The 23,232-nt window shown below is 43.0% G+C and overlaps 1 protein-coding gene across 1 annotated transcript in view; it reads left to right on the top strand.

Moving 5' to 3' along the window:
* The window catches only part of HEATR6 (HEAT repeat containing 6), a 99,085-nt gene that overhangs the window by 30,267 nt on the left and 45,586 nt on the right, over window positions 1-23,232 (top strand). The window contains exons 8-10 of the mRNA XM_040337844.1: window positions 7,256-7,539; window positions 12,368-12,545; window positions 14,109-14,315. Of these exons, the coding sequence (XP_040193778.1) occupies window positions 7,256-7,539; window positions 12,368-12,545; window positions 14,109-14,315 (669 nt within the window). The remainder of the gene's footprint in view (window positions 1-7,255; window positions 7,540-12,367; window positions 12,546-14,108; window positions 14,316-23,232) is intronic.

The following is a 23,232-nucleotide window of genomic DNA, read 5'->3' as shown; positions in this document are numbered from 1 at the left end:
GGTGAACCTGATTGGCTGAGACGCCTGTCAGTGTTAACCTGGTAACGCACACCCTGTGCGTCCCCCGGTTAACTATTTGGAGGCCGATTACAGCCCTCAGGCTCTGATAGGCACTTCCAAAGCCAACCAGCTGCCGTTATTCAGATGGCCGACACTCACCAGGGGGTCGGCCATCTGAATAGTGGGCGGCAGCGACAATACATCGATTCATGCAATGTATTGTATTCAGTGGCGGTGCAGGAGCGAGAGGGGGTGGCGCTCCTGCGCCCTCTATGGACGCACCGCCACTGGGTTTTAGTTGCATATATTTGCAAGGTCATTTTGAAGTCACACTGCTGTGTCGAGACGCCTGTGATGAGCGTAATAACCAGGGCTGTGGAGTCGGAGTCGAGGAGTCGGAGTCGGGGGAAATTTTGGGTACCTGGAGTCGGCAAACAATGCACCGACTCCGACTCCTACTAAATTTAGATTGGAATTAAAAAAAAAAAAAAAGCAAGTTTAAATGTCCCAATTCACAAAAAGTTAGAATTAATGACTTCTCTACTGTAAGAATAAAGACCAATGCATGCAGTGCCTCACGTAACCGCAAAACGAACACGCTAAGTGACCGTGAAGAAGCGCGCTTTTCATGTGCTTCACTATATGGCACGCAACGCACAATTAGGAGCTGCAATACTTATACTTTCCATAGTGTTGTGTTTTGCTTTTACAGGGAACGCATGTTGGAGAACCAGTAAGTGTCCAAATAAAAAAAATTCCAACAGGAGTTTTATAAAGCACTAAAAGAAGTTGAAAAGTATGATCGCTCATCAAAACTTACTGTTGAAGAAGCCATCCTTGTTTATCCAGAGATCGTTAGTGATGTGGCCAGAATAGTTACTGCAATGCCACCCACCCAAGTCAGTGTCGAAAGATTATTTTCAGCCCTAAAAATAATAAAGTCTGACTTAAGAGCCTCTATGAAAGAGGATCTGGCAGAGGCAATTCTCTTCCTTAGAACTCTACATTGAATATATTTGCATTTGCTAAGCCTAGAACTACATTTCAAGATTAATATAAACCATTTCTAGGTTTTACAGATTTTGTTTTTGGTTCATTATAGATAAGCTTTGTTTTTGTTCTAAAACAACCAAATAATGTGGTTTGTATTTTTGAACTGGTAAAGATCCTGTTCCTGATGTTTATGCCTGCTGCTACTATCCAGCCACTTGATTGTTTTCATTGTGTTTGTCTTTTGCTTAAACTGTGCAATACAGTAGACTGTTGGCTTCCCAGCCAGTAGTCCTGTGGTAGGTTGCGTTTCTTTCCCTCAAGGAATGTATAAAATACATTCGCATATTAATACAGAGGAGTCGGAGTCGGGGAGTCGGAGTCGGAAGTACATAAAACTGAGGAGTCTGAGTCGGAACATTTATCTACCGACTCCACAGCCCTGGTAATAACGAAGGCTGGCCATACAGGGCCAGCGAGCTGATAGAAATTTTTTTTTTCTAATGCATTCTGCCATACATGCAAGCAAGGTGGATGGAGGAATCCCCCCTGCTGTTTACCACTTGACCTCCGGAAGATTTACACACCCACACCCCCCCCCCCTTTCATGACCATGCCACTCTTGTATTAAATATAATGTGTCCCTTTTTTTTTTTTTTTTTAACTATCTATCTAGATAGTTTATGCAAACATTATAGCGTCTTCAAACTATGGTATATATTTATGGAAGACTGCAGGGGGGAGGGACCAGAACTTCTGCTCCGACTGCCTAGAAGTTGGGAGCAGGTACATTTGTTTTAAATCAGGGACCCGCTACCCTCTGCTCCTCAAAAGTTAAACATTTTTAAAAGGAGCAGGGGACGAGTCCTTAAAGCGAAACTTTCTCTTTTGGGTGGCGATGGGACTTCTCAGAAGCACTGCTAGTTTGTTTCTATGTGTCTTTATTATATTAAATCTGTTGGTCGTTGTACCTACTAATTGATACAGATGTTGATCATTTCTGGTTTGAATTCAATTTTCATAAATGTAACTATACAAACGTAACACAGGTAGTGCCCACCTTCTCCTAGGACACCAATGATTTCTTGTACATACTGTATTTATTGGCACTCACTTTTTTACCCTAAAAATAGGGGGTAAACTGTACCTGCGTGTTATACAAATGGGGGCTGAAACTTCCCTCTTAAAGTTAGGTTGCGTGTTATACGCCGATAAATACGGGTATGTCTTTAATACAAAGATGAGCAAAAACACATGTTAACTGCTTAAGGGTCGTCACACCAGATATACGTCAGCAGAATGGCACGGCTGGGCACAAGGGCATACATGTACCTCCTCTTTAAGAGCCTAGCCGTTGGTCACAAAGCGTGCGGCCGCCGGCTAGCGACCCGGTCCTCGGCTCCGTGACCATCCCCGCAGGAACCACGGACCTGATTGCCGCCAGTCTCCCGTGATCGGTCAGGGAGAGGAAAAACGGGGAGAGGTAAGTGTAAACAAACCTCTCCCCGTGCTTCCTAGTGAGACTGACACTGATCGTCTGTTCCCTGTCATAGGGAACGAAGATTAGTGACATTACACGCCCAGCCACGCCCCCCCACAGTAAGAACACTCCCTTAGGATACACTTGACCCCTACAGCGCCCCCTCCTGGTTAACCCCTTCACTGCCAGTGTCATTTTTACAGTAACCAGTGCATTTTTATAGCACTGTTCGCTGTAAAAATGACTGGTCCCAAAATAGTGTCAAAAGTGTCCGATGTGTCCGCCATAATGTTGCAGTCATGATAAAAATCGCTGATCGCCGCCATTACTAGAAAAAATAAAAATAAAAATAAAAATTTTGCGCAAACCAATCATTAACCGCTTATTGCGTTTTTTTTTTTTTTTTTTTTACCAAAAATATGTAGAAGAATACGTATCGGCCTAAACTGAGGGAAACACTTTTTTATATATATTTTTTGGGGATATTTATTAAAGTAAAAAATATTGAATTTTTTTCAAAATTGTCGCTTTATATATGTTTATAGCGCAAATAATAAAAACCGCATAGGTGCTCAAATGCCACCAAAAGAAAGCTCTATTGTGGGAAAAAAAGGATGCCAATTTTGTTTGGGAGCCACGTCGCACGACCGCGCAATTTTCAGTTAAAGCGGTGCAGTGCCGAATCGCAAAAAGGGGCAAGGTCCTTTTAGCTGCATAATGGTCCCTGGCTTCAGTGGTTAAACAATAGCAATATAAGCCTATAGCTCTTAGCCCTTTTGTCAATTGTGGAGCAGAGATTTTAAATGGGGAAGCATCTAGGGCATGGGTGCTCAACCTGTGGTCCTCCAGTTGTTGCAGATTCCCGATATGCCTCCATCTTTGGGAATCGTGCTTGTAACTGTCCGTGGCTTGCACTGCCTCATGGGACTTGTAGTTGCGCAACAGCTGGAGGGCCACAGGTTGAGCACCCATGATCTAGGGCAGGGGTGGGCAATTATTTTTTCGATGGGGCCACATGAGAAACTAAAAAAATATTGGAGGGCCGGGCCAAAAGGCTAAACTCAATACTGCATAAAATCAATTGTATTTCTTTAAAAAAAGCAGTAAATATCATTGTTGGACAACTGGTACGAGTACTTGTTATAGACATGGCACAGGAGGGGGACAGAGGCTGGGGACATGGCACAGGAGGGGGACAGAGGCTGGGGACATGGCACAGGAGGGGGACAGAGGCTGGGGACATGGCACAGGAGGGGGACAGAGGCTGGGGACATGGCACAGGAGGGGGACAGAGGCTGGGGACATGGCACAGGAGGGGGACAGACGCTGGGGACATGACAAAGGAGGGGGACAGACGCTGGGGACAGGCAGCCACTGTTTAATCAATAACAATTGATTAAACAGTGGCTGCGTGTGATGGCACAGTGGCTGCGTGTGATGGCACAGTGGCTGCGTGTGATGGGCACAGTGGCGACAATTGATGGCACAGTGGCTGCGTTTGATGGCATGGCACAGTGGCTGTGTTTGATTGCACAGTGGCTGCGTTTGATGGCATGTCACAGTGGTGACAATTGATGGCACAGTGGCTGTGTTTGATGGCATGGCACAGTGGCGACAATTGATGGCACAGTGGCTGCGTTTGATGGCATGGCACAGTGGCTGTGTTTGATTGCACAGTGGCTGCTTTTGATGGCATGTCATAGTGGTGACAATTGATGGGCCCAGTGGCTGCCTGCATATGATGGGCACAGTGAGGCTTCAATTTTTTTGTTTGTTTTTTCGTTTGAGCACCAGCCGCAGGCCACTGGACAAACTAATGCAGACAGACAGTGCACAGTACCATGAGGAAGTAAAAGCTGCCCAGGCCCTAGGCCCCCAGCACACATGCCACAGCTATACTTACTTTTCTTTCAGTGTCTGAGAGGCTGGCTCACACTGTCAGTCAGGTCGGTGGTCGGCCACACTCAGCACAGTCAGCACTGCAGCTCTCACCTCCTTGTCTACTCCTCAGCCCTCAACCCCACACTTCCCTGAGTTCCCTCACGCTGTGGACTCGAGATGGGCGGACGCAATTTGCAATTAGGCGCGGAGGCGCGCTGTGAATGCTGGGGCGGCCACGGCGTCCTCGGCTCTTCCTCCTGATGTCCTGATCACTCTGCTTGCTAGGTGCTGTTCGTTTGAACAGCTGTTTTCCCCGCTGCGCATAGACACTCCCCCTTGGACGGATCTGTCCAATCGCGAGCAAGGGGGAGTGTCTATGTGACTCCCCCTTGCTCGCGATTGGACAGATCCGTCCAAGGGGGAGTGTTTATGCGCGGCGGGGAAAACAGCTGTTCAAACGAACGCTGTCTGTAATGTTCCCCGCCGCGGTGATTAACGTGGCAGCTGCGGCGGCGATTTCGGCGGGGGGGCCGGATTAAAAGGTCCGCCGGGCCGTATACGGCCCGCGGGCCGTAGTTTGCCCAGGTCTGATCTAGGGCATAACAGACCGTCTTAATGATGGTTGTGAATGATCCGGTGGGTGTCCCAAAGCTAGTCAAGCATCATTCTGCTGGTTTACAGCAGACTTCCATGCTCCTGCAGCCTGTGGCTTTTAGGACTTTCTGTTGTAACTTCATGTTGCTCTATTTATTATATGATAAAAGCACAAGGTCCGTGCACCATGTTTCAATTTACATCTGTTTAAGTGCCCCATGTTGCCTTGTCCATCTTCTGACTGTCTGGCACCACAGACCACTGAGATGACTTGTGGCATGTCCAGTGGAACTGTTTGATTAGTAATGGTTGTTAATAGGGTTGTCCCGATACCGATACCAGTATCGGTATCGGGACCGATACCGAGTATTTGCGGGAGTACTCGTACTCCCGCAAATACCACCGATACCTAAATAGAATACTCCCCCCCCCCCCCCCCCCCCGCCGCCGCCGTATATCGTTAAGCACCGTGCGGCGAACATTACAGGCACCTTTAGTTTGAATAGCTGTTTTGCCCGCCGCGCCGTGTATAGACACTCCCCCTTGGACGGATCTGTCCAATCCCGAGCAAGGGGGAGTGTCCTTTACACGGCGTGGCAGGAAAAACAGCTATTGAAACGACAGCTGCCTGTAATGTTCGCCGCACAATGATTAACGTCAGTTTAAAGCGGAGTTCCGGACACAGTTTCACTTTTTAAATATAAATACCCCTGTAATACACAAGCTTAATGTATTCTAGTAAAGTTAGTCTGTAAACTAAGGTCCGTTTTGTAAGGTTGTTACAGCATTTAGACACTTTATAAAATAGAAATTGGCTGGGGCCATCTTAAGTGTGGGCATCATGAAGCCAGACTGTATGACTTCCTGGATTTCAGCTTTGCACATGCTCAGTGCTGCACAAGCAGTGTCAGATCAGGTTTCAGCACCTGTGCTGTCCAAGTCACATGATTCTTTGAGACTGGGGAGTGCACAGACTCCTGGAAAGTTACACCCACTACATTCCCAGGAGTCTGTGCGGTGTAGGTTAGGAAGCTTAAGCACCTAGGTGCAGGAAGTGGGAAGATTAACTATTCTGCCTAGCAACAACACTTTGAAGGCATCTAAAAAAAAAAAAATGTTTTCGTAAAGGACTAATGACATTTTTTTAAAACTACTGATGTAATGTTATATTTATGGGTGGAACTCCACTTAAATGTCAGTTTTCTTTAGACCAGAGCAGTTGCAAATATACATTTGTGGCAATCCTAAGCTCACCTTTTTACAAGAGTCTTACTTTTCATGGATGGCTGTTTGTTATGTTTCTAAGTTGTATTCTCTTACTTTCAGAACAACATTGTGTCCAAATGTAAGGCCCCACTAACACAAACCATAGGCAGTGCAAAATCTTCATGATTCCCCTATCATGTGCTGACAGTATGGGCGACATGGCTGGATATATGTGGGGGACATGGCTGGATATATGTGGGGGACATGGCTGGATATATGTGGGGGACATGGCTGCATATACTGTATGGGGGACATGGCTGCATATACTGTATGGGGGACATGGCTGCATATACTGTATGGGGGACATGGCTGCATATACTGTATGGGGGACATGGCTGCATATACTGTATGGGGGACATGGCTGCATATACTGTATGGGGGACATGGCTGCATATACTGTATGGGGGACATGGCTGCATATACTGTATGGGGGACATGGCTGCATATACTGTATGGGGGACATGGCTGCATTTATGTGGGGGGACATGGCTGCATTTATGTGGGGGGACATGGCTGCATTTATGTGGGGGGACATGGCTGCATTTGTGGGGGACATGGCTGCATTTGTGGGGGACATGGCTGGATATGTGGGGGGACATGGCTGCATTTGGGGACACATTTAAAAAAAGTATCGGTATTCGGTATCGGCGAGTACATAAAAAAAAAAAAGTATCGGTACTTGTACTCGGTCCTAAAAAAGTGGTATCGGGACAACCCTAGTTGTTAATCATAAAATAAGTTGAAAGTCCAGCTTCATTTATTTAAATTCTTTGCCCGGTAGAACTTAAAGCAGCTCCCAGTGCAGTAGACACCCTATCTCAGGCACTGTACCCTATAAACTCGATGCTTTGTGATTCAGCACCATTTCTTTTTCTAGTTTAATTGACGTCCAGCATCATTTATTAACCCAGAGTGTCCAAGCCACCTGAAGGTGCCAAACCACTCTGGGCTTACAGGAGAATACAACTGCAAAATGGCACCACATCATCACAAAAGCCCATAAACCTGGATTTGGTTTTATTTATTTATTTTTATTGCATGCAGAACAAGAAGAAGAAATCCAGGGCTAAACAAAGAAAAGGCCAACAGGAGAGTGAGAAGAAGGATGGAACAGAAAGCGATTCCGGAGATGGACTCACTGCTGCTGTTGACAGATTGAAACTAAATGCAGCAGATGCAACCTACAATCACTACTTACCTCCTCAGAAATCGCCAATCAAAATTACTGGAAAGGATCCACCATACTCACCGTCTTTAAGATTTAAAAAACTGAACAGCAGCGATTCTGATTTTTCAGATGCAGAAGGTGGCTTACAAAGCAAAATAAGGTCAGATTTTTCATATTTGTTTGTTTTTTACATTTCCATTGTGTGTATTGTCTGGCTATTCACAGCATATTTTTCACATTTACAACAAGAGTGCCCTCCTCCCCCACGTTGTTCAAAGGATTTTAGTCCTTTACAGCCAAGGAAGCTGCCATCTTGGCCTCTGTTTGATCTACAATTGTCATGGTGCCGCACGTGTGTTCAGCAATGACACCAGTCATTTGATGGCTTGACAGTTCAGTTGAGAGCTAACATAAGCACACTAGTAACTGTAACCGCATGCCATGCATGTAACCGTTTTGGGTAGGGTTGTCCCGATACCGATACCAGTATCGGGACCGATACCGAGTATTTGCGGGAGTGGGGGACATGGCTGCAATATGTGGGGGACATGGCTGCAATATGTGGGGGACATGGCTGCATTATGTGGGGGACATGGCTGCATTATGTGGGGGACATGGCTGTAATATGTGGGGGGCATGGCTGTAATATGTGGGGGACATGGCTGCATTTGGGGACACATTTAAAAAAAGTATCGGTATTCGGTATCGGCGAGTACATAAAAAAAAGTATCGGTACTTGTACTCAGTCCTAAAAAAGTTGTATCGGGACAACCCTAGTTTTGGGAAACCATTATCGGTAGGTTTAGTTCTGCTTTAACTGATTCAGCAGCTAAAACACTTGGCTTAAAGTGGATCTAAAGGGACAACCTAGGTTCCAATGGTCCAAAGCCCATGAGATCCCTCGCCAGGGCCAGCATCTTCTCCCCGAGTTCTTCTGGTGCCAGTTTTTAGCCATTTTGATTTGCTGGTGTGGGGATACAGAACGGACAGGTAAGTGTATTTTACGGCTGAAGAGGCATTGCATGTCTCATGCACAATAAAAGAGCCTATCTGTTTGCAATTTTTATTTTTTGCCTTCAATTCCACTTTACCACAGTCACTTAACTTGTGGCTGACTGACTAGTGACCTCTAGCATGCTGAATCTAACGGTCTTCACTCACTAAAGATGTCATTTAACAGAATGCCACAGGATTTTTTTTTTTTTTTCCCAAACCCTGAAAAATCTTAGATAGTGGATCAACTTGGAATAACATCTTTTTATATCCACCCAGTCCTCCTTTTTTTTCTTTTTTCTTTTTTTGTTTTAAGCCCCCAGTCTAGCTAAAACATTATTTTGGCTTTGGATAGAGTGGGGATGGAAAGAGCCTCTGTCAGGTTTTTCTGCCATCTGTCTTCCTATAGGGAGGACTTCCTAAAAGCAAAAGTCATAATTGGAAATTTCTGCAACTTAAATACAGACAGAAACAGTTTGATAAAGTAAGTTAAAGCGGAGTTCCGGCCACAATTTCACCTTTTAAATATAAATACCCCTGTAATACACAAGCTTAATGTATTCTAGTAAAGTTAGTCTGTAAACTAAGGTCCGTTTTGTTAGGTTGTTACAGCATTTAGACACTTTATAAAATAGAAATTGACTGGGGCCATCTTAAGTGTGGGCATCATGAAGCCAGACTGTAGGACTTCCTGGATTTCAGCCTTGCAGATCTCGCACATGCTCAGTGCTGCACAAGCAGTGTCAGATCAGGTTTCAGCACCTGTGCTGTCCAAGTCACATGATTCTTTGAGACTGGGGAGTGCACAGACTCCTGGAAAGTTACACCCACTACATTCCCAGGAGTCTGTGCGGTGTAGGTTAGGAAGCATTAAGCACCTAGGTGCAGGAAGTGGGAAGATTAACTATTCTGCCTAGCAACAACACTTTCAAGGCATCTAAAAAAAAAAAAATTCATAAAGGACTAATTAATTTTTTTTAAAACTACTGATGTAATGTTATATTTATGGGTGGAACTCCACTTTAAGATTAGAATCTCTGACCACATTTATATTGCTGTCTGTGGCTTCCTATCCTAGCCACTCCCCAAAATTACTTGTACAAGTGTCGCAGGGCCAGGAAAATAGGGGAAAAGCTCCTCAATAAGGTCACCGACAGAAATGGTAATTCTTTCCCAAGCGCAGGCACCTCAGTCTGTCTGAATTTATATCCAGAGCACCCTGGGAATTCCAGAACCCAGCAAACTAGCTGATAGGGCATGTACCAGTATATGACCATAACAACTGGTTGCTATATGTATAAACATGTGCCCCAGTTAAAGGTATGCTAAATCTGTAGAACAGGGAACCGTTTCAAGCAGTTTCCAAAGACAGGTGTGGTTTAGGATGCTGTAATCCAAATGAAGTGTAGGCCTCTAGTTTGCAACTGTTTTAGTAGCTTGACAAATGCACTGTCAGTGCATGGTAGCCAATCTGCTTCTAACTTCAGCTCGTTCAGTTCGTTATACTAAACACACACACACGGTTACATTTAAATGGTATATGGATGATGGCACGGTAACTATTTGAATAAAGAAAAACAAAAAAAATCTAATCGCTTTTTTTTTGTTTTTTTTGTTTGGGGTTCCCCTCTAATCATACCAGACCCAAAGGGCCTAGTAATGGACTGGGGGGGGGGGGGGGGGGGGGGGGACCCATGCCCATTTTCAATGAGATTTATCTGTATTGCTGAGACCCAACAATTCATTACAGCCGCAATCAGTTTAAATTACTTTTTTCCTTTAGAAATGTAATTTTGCTGTGGTATTGTTCTAAACGCTTGAAAAAATTAGCCTCTTTACAGGCATACAAACTTATGCGCGGGCAGAACCATTCGCCCATCCCTATTTCCAATATGCATTTGTCCAGAAGTTCATTTTTTTTTTTTTATATGACAGATGTTTATGTATCGCGTACACACGGTCGTTTTTGACTTGTCAAAAAATGTCGTTTTTTCTCATGCAAAAAAACAACGTTTTTCAAACTTCATTTTAAAAAACTACGTTGCCTACACACCATCGTTTTTTCAAAATGCTCTAGCAAAACGCGGTTACGTACAACACGTACGACGGCACTCTGTTCCATTCAAGCTCGCGTCATAACTTGCTTCTGAGCATGCGTGGGTTTCAAAAACGTAGTTTTAAACTTCGTTTTAGCCCACACATGAACATTTTTTATGACACAAAAAACGACATTTTGAAAAACGACATAAAAAAATTGAAGCATGTTCGAAAACATTTTTAGGTCGTTTTTTAGAAGACCAAAAACGACATAAAGCCCACACACGGTCATTTTAAATGAAGTTTTTTAAAACGTCGTTTTATTTCATCACAAAAAACGACCGTGTGTACGCGGCATTAGAATTTGTTTTATAATTATTACTGCTGTTACTATTCAGACTTGTTGTTCATACATGTTATTAAAGTAATCAATAATTGGTTGGACTCTAGTGGTCTTGCAAGTTTGTACCCTTTTATATGTACTGTATGTTTTCCGTTTGTTTGTACAATATATTTCTGTATGTTTTCTATTTCCTAACTTTTATGTTGGGTCTTTTGGTTTAGCTGCAAAGCTGTTTTAGCCATTGTAATCATCTATTTGACCTGACGAGCAGTGGCCGATGGGAATCATGTTCAGCAGTGAAGAGAATCATTCCATTAGTGCTCCTAATCCTTTGTTTTTTAATTGTGCAACATCCTCATCTGTGTGCTGCCCTGGTCTTGGAGTGGTCTAAACCTTTGCAAATGCTTGTTTTAACTAAATGCTGTAATCTGCCTTTAAGGCATTCTTTAGTATTTTATTTAAAATGTTATATATTTAAGCGTGATGTATAGTAAAATTAAGCTTTTTTGGAAGTACAGGTATTAGTAAATTTAAACACGTACTTATTGTTATTTCTTTCTTTTTACGTGGGAGTGCTTTTACTTGGGTCCTAATTTCATAATAATACTTAAAAACCTTTTAGTAACAATTATTCTGATGTCTCATCCCAAAGTAAGGCATTGCGATGTTGATTAGTCCTGTCTCTCAAACAGTTGAGAAGGCTAAAGCCTCGTACACATGATTTGGATTTTCCAACGGGAATTGTGTAATGACAGGCTGTTGTCGGAAAATCGGACCGTTTTGTATGCTCCATCGGACACTTGTTGACAAATGTTGGATGGCAGGCTTTAAAATTTTATGCAAACATTTTTATAAAAAGAGATGTGTACTTGCCTATTTTAAGTGTACTCCGATCTGGTCGGGTGATCCTGCAGTTCCAGCTTTCCCGTGTCACTGAGCAGCTTCTGCGGGACAGAGGCGGAAGCACTGCTAATGGTTGGGCCATGGGAGCCTTTGGGTGACATCACTGAAGTTACAGCCATTATTGAGCACTCCATTGCACAGGGCTGCAGGATCGCGTGACCAGCACGGATTGAAAAAAGAAAAGGCAAGTACAGGGATCGTCATTAGTGCCAGCAATGGAGCGGGGGGGGGCTTTTTGTTCTCCGCCCCACCAAAAAACAAACGCCAGCCGCCAATGGCCCCTTCCCCTACTTAGGGGCTTTATCAGGTGTGAGAGCTGTTATGGTACAGTCCTAATGTTGTAAACACTTTTATAATGTTAGAATATAGTACATGAACATTATGATGTAATATGAATTTTGTAAACGGTTACCTGTTGAGGAGAGCAGTCGCTGTATATATTAAACTGGAGAATTGATTTAGCTTACAAAGAAAAAAAAATCAACCGATGACCATATTTGTTTGGGCTTGGTAAATGAAGATCTGAGCATGAAGAAATTGGTATAGGAACTAAAGTCATATCTCTAGTTTTATGAATTTGTATTCACTTTATGTAATTGCAGTATGTGTAGAACTGATAAAATTTGCTTGATTTTATATTTACAATCAAAACTCAACGCCAGAAATGTACATGCTTGATCTACATAACAAAAGCTATTTTATTTTCCTAAAGGTCTTTCCAAGCTAAAGTTCGTCAAGGGGCAATATCCTGCTTTCTATCTACAATAAAGTCCATTGAAAAGAAAGTTCTTTATGGCTATTGGTCAGCCTTTGTTCCAGATATTCCTGGTTTAGGAAGTCCACAATCTGTGTCTCTCATGACAGTTATACTTAAAGACTATTCTCCAAAGGTATGCATGGCTTATGAATCAAAAAAATCAACAAACTTATCCAGTGGCTAAATCCTGAATATTTTCTCAATATGAAACCTGCAGATGGGCATATTTTCTTTTTTGAAACCATTTACATTTTTATACAGCGATCGGAGCTAAAAATGGCCACTGATTTCTGTATAAATGTCACTGGCAGGGAAGAGGTTAACACTATGGGGCGATCAAGGAGTTAAATGTGTTCCCTTACTGTGTGTTCTAACTGTGAGGGGGGGGGGGGGGGTGGGACTGACTGGGGGTGGAGACCGATCTGTGTTCCTATATTTTAGGAACACATGATCTGTCTCCTCTCCCCTGACAGGATGTGGGTTTGTGTGACAGGATGTGGATTAAAGCAGCTGCTGTACAGCTACGGTGATTTGCGCAGGGGAGCCATTCTACCACCATCAAACTACAGCGGGCGGGCAGCTAGTGGTTAATATAAGGACACTTGCCTGTCTAGGGATCCTCCGCACCCCTAGCCGACTTGTCAATCGGCTATAGGGGCATTTATAGTAAGGGAAACCGAAAGTGAAGCCTTGCAGCTTCACAGCCTGTTTTCTACTGCGTGTGCACGAGTCACGCTGCTTTTTCTGAATGGTTCCGCCATCTTCTTGGACCTCTGTGTGTCCCTGAAGGTAGCAGGGGGAAGTAAATGTCATTGATCTGTGGGCGGCGATCTTACCCAAAAGTGGGAGTGGGTACCTATCCATACCAGGTACCCGCACCCCCCACCCCAAAAGTACCAAATGTGGAAGGTGGGGTGGCGAACAAGCTTCTCCTTTTGGATGGAGTTCAGGTTTAAGTTGTAATTTAAAGAGTAACTCCACTTTTGTTGAGGTGGGGGGGGGGGGCAGGAGAACAATCCCCTCTGGGTGATCAATTTACATTGCAAATATGTTAAACTTTGTTGCAGATTCCTGTTTCTTTGAAGAAAAAGCTGTTTTTCTATATCTTTCGGATACTGATTCTGAATAGGAGTGACTTTTTTTTATTTTAATAATCAAATGTTTACTTGCAGTGCTCTGATGGGCAGCATGCTTTTAGAAGTGATGAACCCATTAGGAGAATCTCAACAAATTGACATTTTGTTGCAGAGGATGCCTAAAATGTGACTTAGTGCAGTCTTTTGGGAAAACTAGTGAGCCAATCGCACAAGCAGGAAATTATATTTCTGTTGGGGGTGTGGGAGTGAGTCTGTACACCAGCTGTGTAAAGGACTTCTCCAGGTTCCCATCCATATATTTTAAGCGCTGCAGATTAAAAAGGAAAGGTACGTTTTAATAACCTTCAACAACAATACGACTAGTGTCACAATCATATATGCTATATTTTTTTTAATTCAATTTGCTATATATGTTTTCATCAAAAGTGTTGCATACCATCTTTTTTTTGATCAATTTAAAGGTTTATCACTTTTATTTATCTAAAGCATCCACGGTCGACCCAGTTTTATACTGATTACGTATGTCTTTTGGCTAAATGTTATATAATAATTTACCTTACATAAAAAAAAAATTTCAGTAACCTATTTTATGCTTTCAGACTCGTGCTTGTGCACTCCAAGTCCTTTCTGCCATATTGGATGGATCAAAGCAGTTTCTTTCTGTTGCTGATGATGCAAGTGAATATAAACAATCCTTTACTCCATTTTCAGTCACCATTGCCTCAAGTATAAGGGAACTGCACAGATGTTTGCTGCTAGCCATGGTTGCTGAGTCTTCCGCACAAACACTCACTCAAATAATTAAGGTCTGTATGTATGCTCATTTGGTAGCATAGTAAAATGTGTCATGACAAAATGTATGTTGACAAAATGATTATTGCTAGTCGCTCTTGTGCTAATGTTTATTCAGACAAAGTTATTTTCACCTGAAACTTATATAAGCTAAATGCTCTAACCTACTATCAGTATAAATAATGGCAATACAGAGTGTGGCGGGGGGGAAGTAAAAATAAAATACCTTATTTATCTGGGTATAGCGCGCACCCCAAGTCTAGAAGGGAAATTTCAGGAAAAAAAATGAATTCCTTACAGTTTGTATGCCCCTCGTCAGTGTCATGCTCGGCGGCCTTGTCCGGTCCGGCGTCCATCTGCGGCCTTGGTGGTGTTCTCCCGCACTGTCTCTGAGTGCTGCCGCCGACATATACCGAGCGCAGTACACTCGGCTAGGCTCGGCCAGGCTTGGCTCCTCTTGCATAAAGGCTAGGAGGCGGCATAGGGCGTGACCGTGGCCGAGTGTACTGCACTCGGTATATGTTGGCGGCGGCGCTCAGAAAGCGTGAATCGGCGTATAACGCGCACCCACGATTTCCCCCTGATTTTAAGGGGAAAAAAGTGCGCGTTATATGCCGATTAAATATGGTTAATATACTTGCGTAAGTGTGAACACCCTTAAACTAATACTTTGTTAAAGCACCTTTTGATTTTATTACAGCACTCAGTCTTTTGGGGTATGAGTATCAGCATGGCACATCTTGACTTAGAAATATTTGGCCACTATTCTTTGCAAAAAAACACTCCAAATCTGTCCGATTGTGCACAGCCCTCTTCAGATCACCTCACAGATTTTTAATCGGAGTCAGGTCTGGGCTCTGGCTGGGCCATTCCAAAACTTTAATCTTCTTCTGGTGAAGCCATTCTTTTGTTGATTTGGATGTATGCTTTGGGTCGTTGTCATGCTGAAAGATGAAGTTCATCTTTCTAGCAGAAGCCTGCAAATTTTGTTCCAATATTGACTGGTATTTGGAACTGTCCTTTTGGTGATGTACAGTGTTTTTGCACCAAATATCTTTTGGAATTATGACCAGATAGTTCAACCTTGGTTTCATCCGACAATAACACGTTTTTCCACGTGCTTTTGGGAGACTTCAGATGTATTTTTAGCCAACCTTGGATGTTCTTAAGAAAAGGCTTTTGTTTTGCCACTCTAACCCATAACCCAGACATATGAAGAATAGGGGAGATTGTTTTCATATGTGTACCACACAGCCAGTACTTGCCAGATCTTTCTGCAGCTCCTTTAATGTTGCTGTAGGTCTCTTGGCAGCTTCCCTGACCAGTTTTCTTCTTGTCTTTTCATCAATTTTAAAGAAACGTACAGTTCTTGGTAATGTCACTGTTGTGACATATTTTCTCCACTTGATGACTGTCTTCACTGTGTTCCATGGTATATCTAATGCCTTGGAAATTCTTTGTACCCTTCTTCTGACTGATGCCTTTTAACAATGAGATTCCTCTGATGCTTTGGAAGCTCTCTGCGGACAATGGCTTTTGCTGTAGGATGCGACTAAGAAAATGTTAGGAAAGACCTACTAGAACAGCGTAATTTTTTTGGGGTTAATAAGAGGCACTTTAAATTTATGGAACACGTGTACTGACTCCTATTTAACATGAGTTTGCATGTAATTGCCTAATTCTGAACACGGCTACATCCCTAGTTATAAGAGGGTGTGCACACTTATGCAACCACATTATTTTTATTTTTTATTCCCCCCTTCCCCCAAAAGATTTGTTTGGTTTTTCAATTGAGTTGTACAGTTTTTTAGGTCGCATTAAAGGTGCAAAAAGTTCTGAAATTATTTATTTATTTTTCATCACAGAAACCTGACATTTTAACAGGGTGTAGACTTATTATATCGAATGTATATATAAGCAGTATGTGTATTACAAGCACATTTTCATAATTTTTGAACTGCTAGATATGCTGCTCATTGTGCACAGCATTTTTGTGATCGTGTGGTCAGCTCTCCCATTGTATTTTGCTAAATTACTCAACGACCCCCACTTTTGGATCTTCTCTAAAGCACAAAGGCTAATCATTGTGTAATCCAAGATAAACACTAGAATTGTGCAGAGGACACTTATCAAATGGATAAAACAAAATGCTTTCTATTGTATATTTAAATAAGGGATGCCTTGAAGACTGACGTTGAGAAACATTGTCCTAGACCCTCCTCACTCTGGTCACACTCCATTTGGGTGAAATGTGTCAATCTCTATGTGTTTGACACATAGGGAGATGGGGGCAATCTCCATCCATCTGGCACCCCAGTGCACAGACAAGCAGAGGAGCATCAGTTTTCCCACCTGAAGGTTTAAGATGACTTAATTGTTATGGTTTACATACACTATAAGTACAGTATTTCTTTTTTAAATGAGTTTGCTTTTTGACGCTGTTCTATGCATATTGCATACTCTGGTATTATTACTGCTGGCTTTACTACCTGAAACAGGTTTTTAAGAAAGCATCTCAACTTTTTTTTTTTTTAACATGTCTATAGATGGTGTAACATAAATAAATGTCTTTTTGTGACCACTTTCAAAAAATTGCTTGCAGCATTAAATAAAATCAGGGACCTAAATAAACCCTGCAAGTGCTACTTTATTTGTTCTGGCTTGCAATAAGAGATGCTCAAAGAATAACGAACCCTTTTTTTTTTCTGTTGGCCTCCAAGGCAAATGGTTTAACTGATGGGGGGTTAAATGGCTTTCACAGGAGACAAGACAGTTTTGATATTAAACATAGAAATTCAGCATCCTTTCTACCTCTTTGATTATCTGCCATAGGGGGTTGCATTTCTTAACTGCCATGAGCACAAGAATTAGCAGGGTCTACTACAAGTTGATTATTTTCTTTAATGGAAGGATTTCTTTTGTCAAGCTGCTTTTAATGGACCGGAATCGACATGGAGAATGCATTGCCCTTTGCCTTCATTTTGGTTATGAGATTGTGTTTCAATTCACAGAGCACCTACAGGCATTACATTTATCTCTCTCTGATAGAAGCACTTTTGGTATATTTTATGGAGCTCAGTGTAGTTAGTACATTAACAAAGCAGTTGTTCCAAATGTCTTAACATGTATCTATAACTAAAACTTTTATTTTTTTCTGTTTTGGATAAAGTAGGGAAGGGTTAAAACTCCTGCTAATTTGTATTTTTTTTCTATCTATGTACCATTGGGGAAATCTCCAGTCACTTCCTGTGCCAGAGACACAAAAGGTAGAGCAAAACTCTCAATATTAGAGAGTTTACTCTCTTGGACATTTGTTCTTGGTATATTTTTTGAAGATTTCCCCACAGCTCTTCTAGGGACACCGCTAAAATTCTGGTCACTGGAACAAATGGATATATGGCTAATCTCCCAAAAGGCGACACAGACAACAGTAAAAACATAATAGAGGGTGTAACCCTTACCCTTTGCAACACTTCAAAAAAAAAAAAATTCCAGCTCCCCTATGTACCAAAAATATCAAAGCTGTCCATTAAATCTACAGTCACTTGCTTTGCTTGTCCTCCATGTTTACAAACATATCCATTGCTTCTGCCTTACTTCCTGGTCTGGCTTTAGTTCATGACACAGGAAGGAGTTTACCAGCTGCCCTCATTAGCACACATCCTGCATCATCCACCCTCCTACCTACCACCCACTCCCAGGTGTATGATTGCATCTCGTTTTGGAGCATTTTCACTCATTGCACATAGAACAGCCCATCCACCTGAATGGGCCACCCTACACACAACAATCGCCCCAAAGAAGCTTCAAACCTTCTTCTTTTTCTTTCCTTTTTAAGAGCTCGGCTTGGTGTGTGTGTGTGTGTGTGTGTGTGTGGTTTTTTTCTTATTTTTTTTTATTGTTTTTTTTTACTGTGATTTTTGGTGCAGCGCATTTCTGAAATGCAAGGAAACGCACAGATGTAAATGTTACCGCACCAGTTTCACTTTCAGACCCCATTCATACCTAGCATAGTAGGAGTGCACATTTTCCGGTTTGTGTTTCCTTTGACACGCATAGGGCAGCCTATTGATTTCAATGGGCTGAACTACATATGGTTTATGGGACATTTTGGCATTTTGTGGGTTGCATGTTTGCAGCACTTGCCATCTGTTTTTTCACATGGCTAAATGTGTGTTTGCTTCTGTGTTAGGTGTGCCGTTAACAATTAATGGCACTGAAAGCACCACTAGTAACTTTAGGTGTATAAAGGTCGCCATACACTATACAATCTTATTTATATTTTGTGTATTTAGTGAGAAGGGTGATCACTGATTGCATTTTATTTAAAAAAAACAGGCAGCAAGGAATGGGTGGCTAGGTAGGAGGGTGTATGATACAGGATGTGTGGTAATGAAGTCAGCTGGTCAACTTCTTTCTTGTATCATGACCTAAAGCAGGGATATGCAATTGGTGGCCCTCCAGCTGTTGCAAAACTGCAAGTACCATCATGCCTCTGCCTTTGGGTGTCATGCTTGTGGCTGTCAGAGTCTTGCTATGCCTCATGGGACTTGTAGTTCTGCAACAGCTGGAGGTCCGCTAATTGCATATCCCTGACCTAAAGCCTGACCAGGAAGTAAGGCAGAAGCAATGGATATGTGTGGAAACATGGATGAGGACAAGTGAAGTAAGTGTCTGTAAATTTAAAAGAAAGCTTTGCTATTTTTGCAAAGACAGTACATTCTTGCTATATTGGTACATAGAGGAGCTGGAATTTAGAAAAAAAAAGTGAACAAAGGTGAGCTTGGCCTTTAAACTTATTTAGTGCCATACAATCTTAGATTTTTTTAGGACAGATAAGGCTTTGATTTGGTAGCGAATTTGGATACATATATTTCTATTTCCCTGTATTTTTGTGGAAATGGTAAAAAATGTGAAAGAAAATGCATGAGCTGTAATTTTTTCCCAATGCAACATTTATGCAATTTGCATACTCCTTCTACTTACTGAAAAATGTAACCAACAAAGTCTGCTGATTAAAATATCACAGTGGTGTGACTTTATTGTGATATACACTACTGTGCAAAAGTTTTTTAGGCAGGTGTGGGAAAATGCTGTAAATTAAGAATGCTTTCAGAAATCGTGTTAGTATTTTATTTTTTATCAAACAAAATGGAAAACTAAATTTACAGAATAGAAATCCAAATCAAGTCAATATTTGGTGTAACCACCCTTTGTACACTTGCACACAGTTTTTGAAGGAACTCGGCAGGTAGGTTGTTGCAAACATCTTGGCAAAACTGACCACAGATCTTTTGTGGATGTAGGACGACTCGTTCTTCTGTGTAAAAAAAAAAAAAAAGAAGATAGTTCTTGGTGACATTGGCTGTAAGTTTTGGGGTCATTGTCCTGGTGCAGAATACACTTGGGGACAATCTCATGCCTCCCTAATGGTATGGCATGATGGATAATCATCTGCCTGTCTTTCTTGGCATTGAGGACACCATTTATCCTGACTATTTCCCAAACTTGCAAGGAACCTCCACTATGCTTCACTGTTGCCTGGAGACACTAATTGTACCGCTCTCCAGCCCTTCGGCAAACAAACTGCCTCCTGCTACAGCCAAATATTTCACATTTTGACTCCTCAGTCAAGAGCATCTGCTGCCATTTTTCTGCACCCCAGTCGTTCTATTTCCATACATAGTTGAGTCGCTAAGACTTGTTTCCACGTCGGAGGTATAGCTTTTTGCTTGCAATTCTTGCATGAAGACCTCTTCTCTGGACAGTAGATGGGGTGTACCTGGGTCCCACTAGTTTTCTCCAGTTCTGTGCTGATGGACATCTTTCGATGTTTGTTTAAGGGAAGTAAGCATGATGTGTCTTCCTCTGCTGCAGTTTCTTTGGCGGACCACGGTCTGTGGTCCTCAGTGTTGTCCGTTTTCTTTGTGTTTCTTCAAAAGAGCTTAAACAGCGCACCCCAGCCTAGTCTGCTTTAAAATGTTTGCCTGGGACAGACATGGATGATGCAATATAACTACCTTGTGTCTTGATACTGTGCTCAGTCTTGCTATGGTGTATGACCTGTGACATGCAATGGTCTTCCACAACCTCACCTTGGTAGCTGAGTTTGGCTGTTCCTCGCCCAGTTTTAAGCCTCCTACACTGCTTTTTCTGTTCCAGTTAATGACAGGTTAAAAAACAAATTATAAAATTGATAATCATTAGCACCTGCTTGGTATAATTGGTTATACATACACCTGACGCTAATGCTACAAAATCCCTGACTTTGTGCAAGTGTAATGCCTCGTACACAGGACTATTTTTCTCGGCAGGAAAAAAACGTTTTTTCCCAACGTGATTTCTCTCCAGCCTGACTTGCATACACACGTTCATGCAAAAAATGTCTGACCAAAGCGTGGTGACGTACGACGGGACTATAAAGGGGACGTTTCTTTCAAATGGCACCACCTTTTTGGCTGCATACTTGATTCTGAGCATGCACATTTTTCTTTATCGTACATCACGGGACACAGAGCGGCATTCATTACTATATGGGTTATATGGAGTACCTTCAGGTGTAGACACTGGCAATCTCAAACAGGAAATGCCCCTCCCTATATAACCCCCTCCCATAGGAGGAGTACCTCAGTTTTTACGCCAGTGTCTTAGGTGTTAGTCATGGTTTAGCTTGCCTCCGCATCCTTGGGATTAGGTGAGCTACCGGTTCTGTCCAAAAAAGCCTCAGCGCTAAAGTGGTCAGTAACCGGACCCCAAACCCTTGGGGTATAGCCCATAATGCTTTTCTTTTTAGAGAGCTGGACCCTGGGCCCAGAACTTAGAAACCTTTGGGTACCTAAAGTTTTCTGTTGCCAGGGTGCTATATGGGCCCAGGACAGTGGATCCTTCATAGGAACCCAGGGCCTGAAGGTCTAGACATCCCCACGGAGATGGGGGAAGATTGGGCCTCTTGCTTGGCAAAGTCCTGCGGCATGGAGCAGGTAAGTGAGGGGAAAACTTGCGGAACTTGGTTCTTAGCAGGTTTTTTTCTGGGGGGTCACAGGGGACATGCCTAAAGTTATGCACTGCATCTGGCAAACTAGTCACATATCATAAAGATAGGATGGCTCTCTATGTATTATTCCCCATAAGATGTGACCTCCCTTGTAGTGTTGGAAAAGCATTGAGTGGGGCCTGTGTTATATAAAAATATATGTGTGTGTCAGAGAGCTTTGCTTACCTGCAGGCCTCCAGGCGATGCTCCATTCAGTCTTCCTCCTCAGAGCCTGCAAGCAGGCAAAACGCTGACCTCCTCATGGTTCCAGGCTGCAGGCTGCAGTTTGCTGGAACAGAGAGGTCCCTTCCTCCCAAAATCCCCCCCCCCTCCCCCTGTCGGGAGGGGCATTTCCTGTTTGAGGTTGCTGGGGGGGAAGGGCGGGTCAGTGGCTTAAAGGAAGGGGCGGCCCTTCCTTGTTTGTTCCATCAATACTTTGGAACTGAGGAGAAAGACCAGAGCGGCAGCACGGGGCGCCGAGGACACACAGTGGCCAGAAAGGATATTGCAGTCTTCAGAGGACTGTTTTGTCAAGCCTAGAAATAGGCTGTTTCTTTTCCATCTCATAGTTTTTCTTTGCAATACTACTCAGGGGGACAGAATGTTTTTTCTTTCCTGGATTTGAAACAAAAACAAAAAAAAAAAAAAAAAAAAAAAAAAGTCATCTAGGGGAGAGGAAGCATTTTTTTATCCCCCAAACAGGTGTTTGGACAATTAACTTTTATAGTTCCAAATACCAATAGGTAGCAGGTGTACCTCGGTATTGTACCATGGTATGCCGCTGTTTTCCCTACAGGGAGCCTTGGGGCCATCGGGATCTGGGGCTGGAGCTGACACGGGTCAGTCCAACCCTAAGATGGTCACGGAGGAGGTATTACTCACCTCTTTAAAAGAGATGCAGAAAAGCATGGGAAAAATGATATCCGCAGCTATGCGGGGCAGTAAGCGGAATAGATCTCCGTCGCCCGAGCGCGGACCCTCAGAAGAGGAGGTCCTTTCCTCAGGGGAATTGGACGACCTCTTGGACACGGACCAAGTAGGTTCAGGGATCGAAGACCCGGATACAGAGGAGTCTGGGGCAGTCTCCCTGAGGGAGAGCTGGTGGATTCAAGGATTGTCGGACTTGGTCCATAGGACATTCAACTTGCCAGTACCAGATCTCCAGGTATCGACGGTTTCAGCTTTGGGCTCACTGAGGGCGCCTCAAAGCAATGCTGTGTTTCCGATCCATCCTCTATTAGAGGGAATTTTGTTCCAAGATTGGAACAAGCCAGATAAGATCTTCTTACCACCTAAAAGGTTCTCTGTCCTATATCCTATGGAAGAAAAATTTTCCAAAAGATGGGCTACTCCTGCAGTGGACGCAGCCATCTCATGTGTTAACAGATCGTTAACATGCCCTGTAGAAAACATACAGGTGTTCAAGGATCCAGTTGATAAGCGCTTGGAAGCACTACTTAAGAACTCCTTCACTACTGCAGGGGCAGTAGTACAGCCAGCTGTGGCTGCGATTGGGGTCGCTCAAGCATTATCGGATCAATTTAAGCAGATGCTTAAACTTATTCCGGCCCAGCAGGCAGAAAAATTTTCGGATGTCCCTAAGGCCATATGTTTTACGGTAGACGCAATCAAGGATTCTATCCAGCAAGCGTCACGTTTATCGTTATCCCTTATCCATATGAGAAGACTCTTATGGTTAAAAAGCTGGGAGGCTGAGCCCCCATGCAAGAAGCTCCTGGTAGGGTTCCCCTTCCATGGAGGACGACTCTTCGGAGAAGACCTAGATAAATACATTCAGGCCAAACGGCAAGAGTACTCTCTTGCCAACTAAGAAGAAGGTTCAGGGACCTGCGTTTAAACGACAGTATTCCCCTGGGCAGGGGCCCTCTAATGCCAAG

The sequence above is a fragment of the Rana temporaria genome, chromosome 2 (genome assembly GCF_905171775.1).
Source record: "Rana temporaria chromosome 2, aRanTem1.1, whole genome shotgun sequence".
NCBI classification, from domain to species: domain Eukaryota; kingdom Metazoa; phylum Chordata; class Amphibia; order Anura; family Ranidae; genus Rana; species Rana temporaria.
Note: the sequence above shows the minus strand (reverse complement) of the source record. Positions and strands in the feature narration are given on the sequence as shown.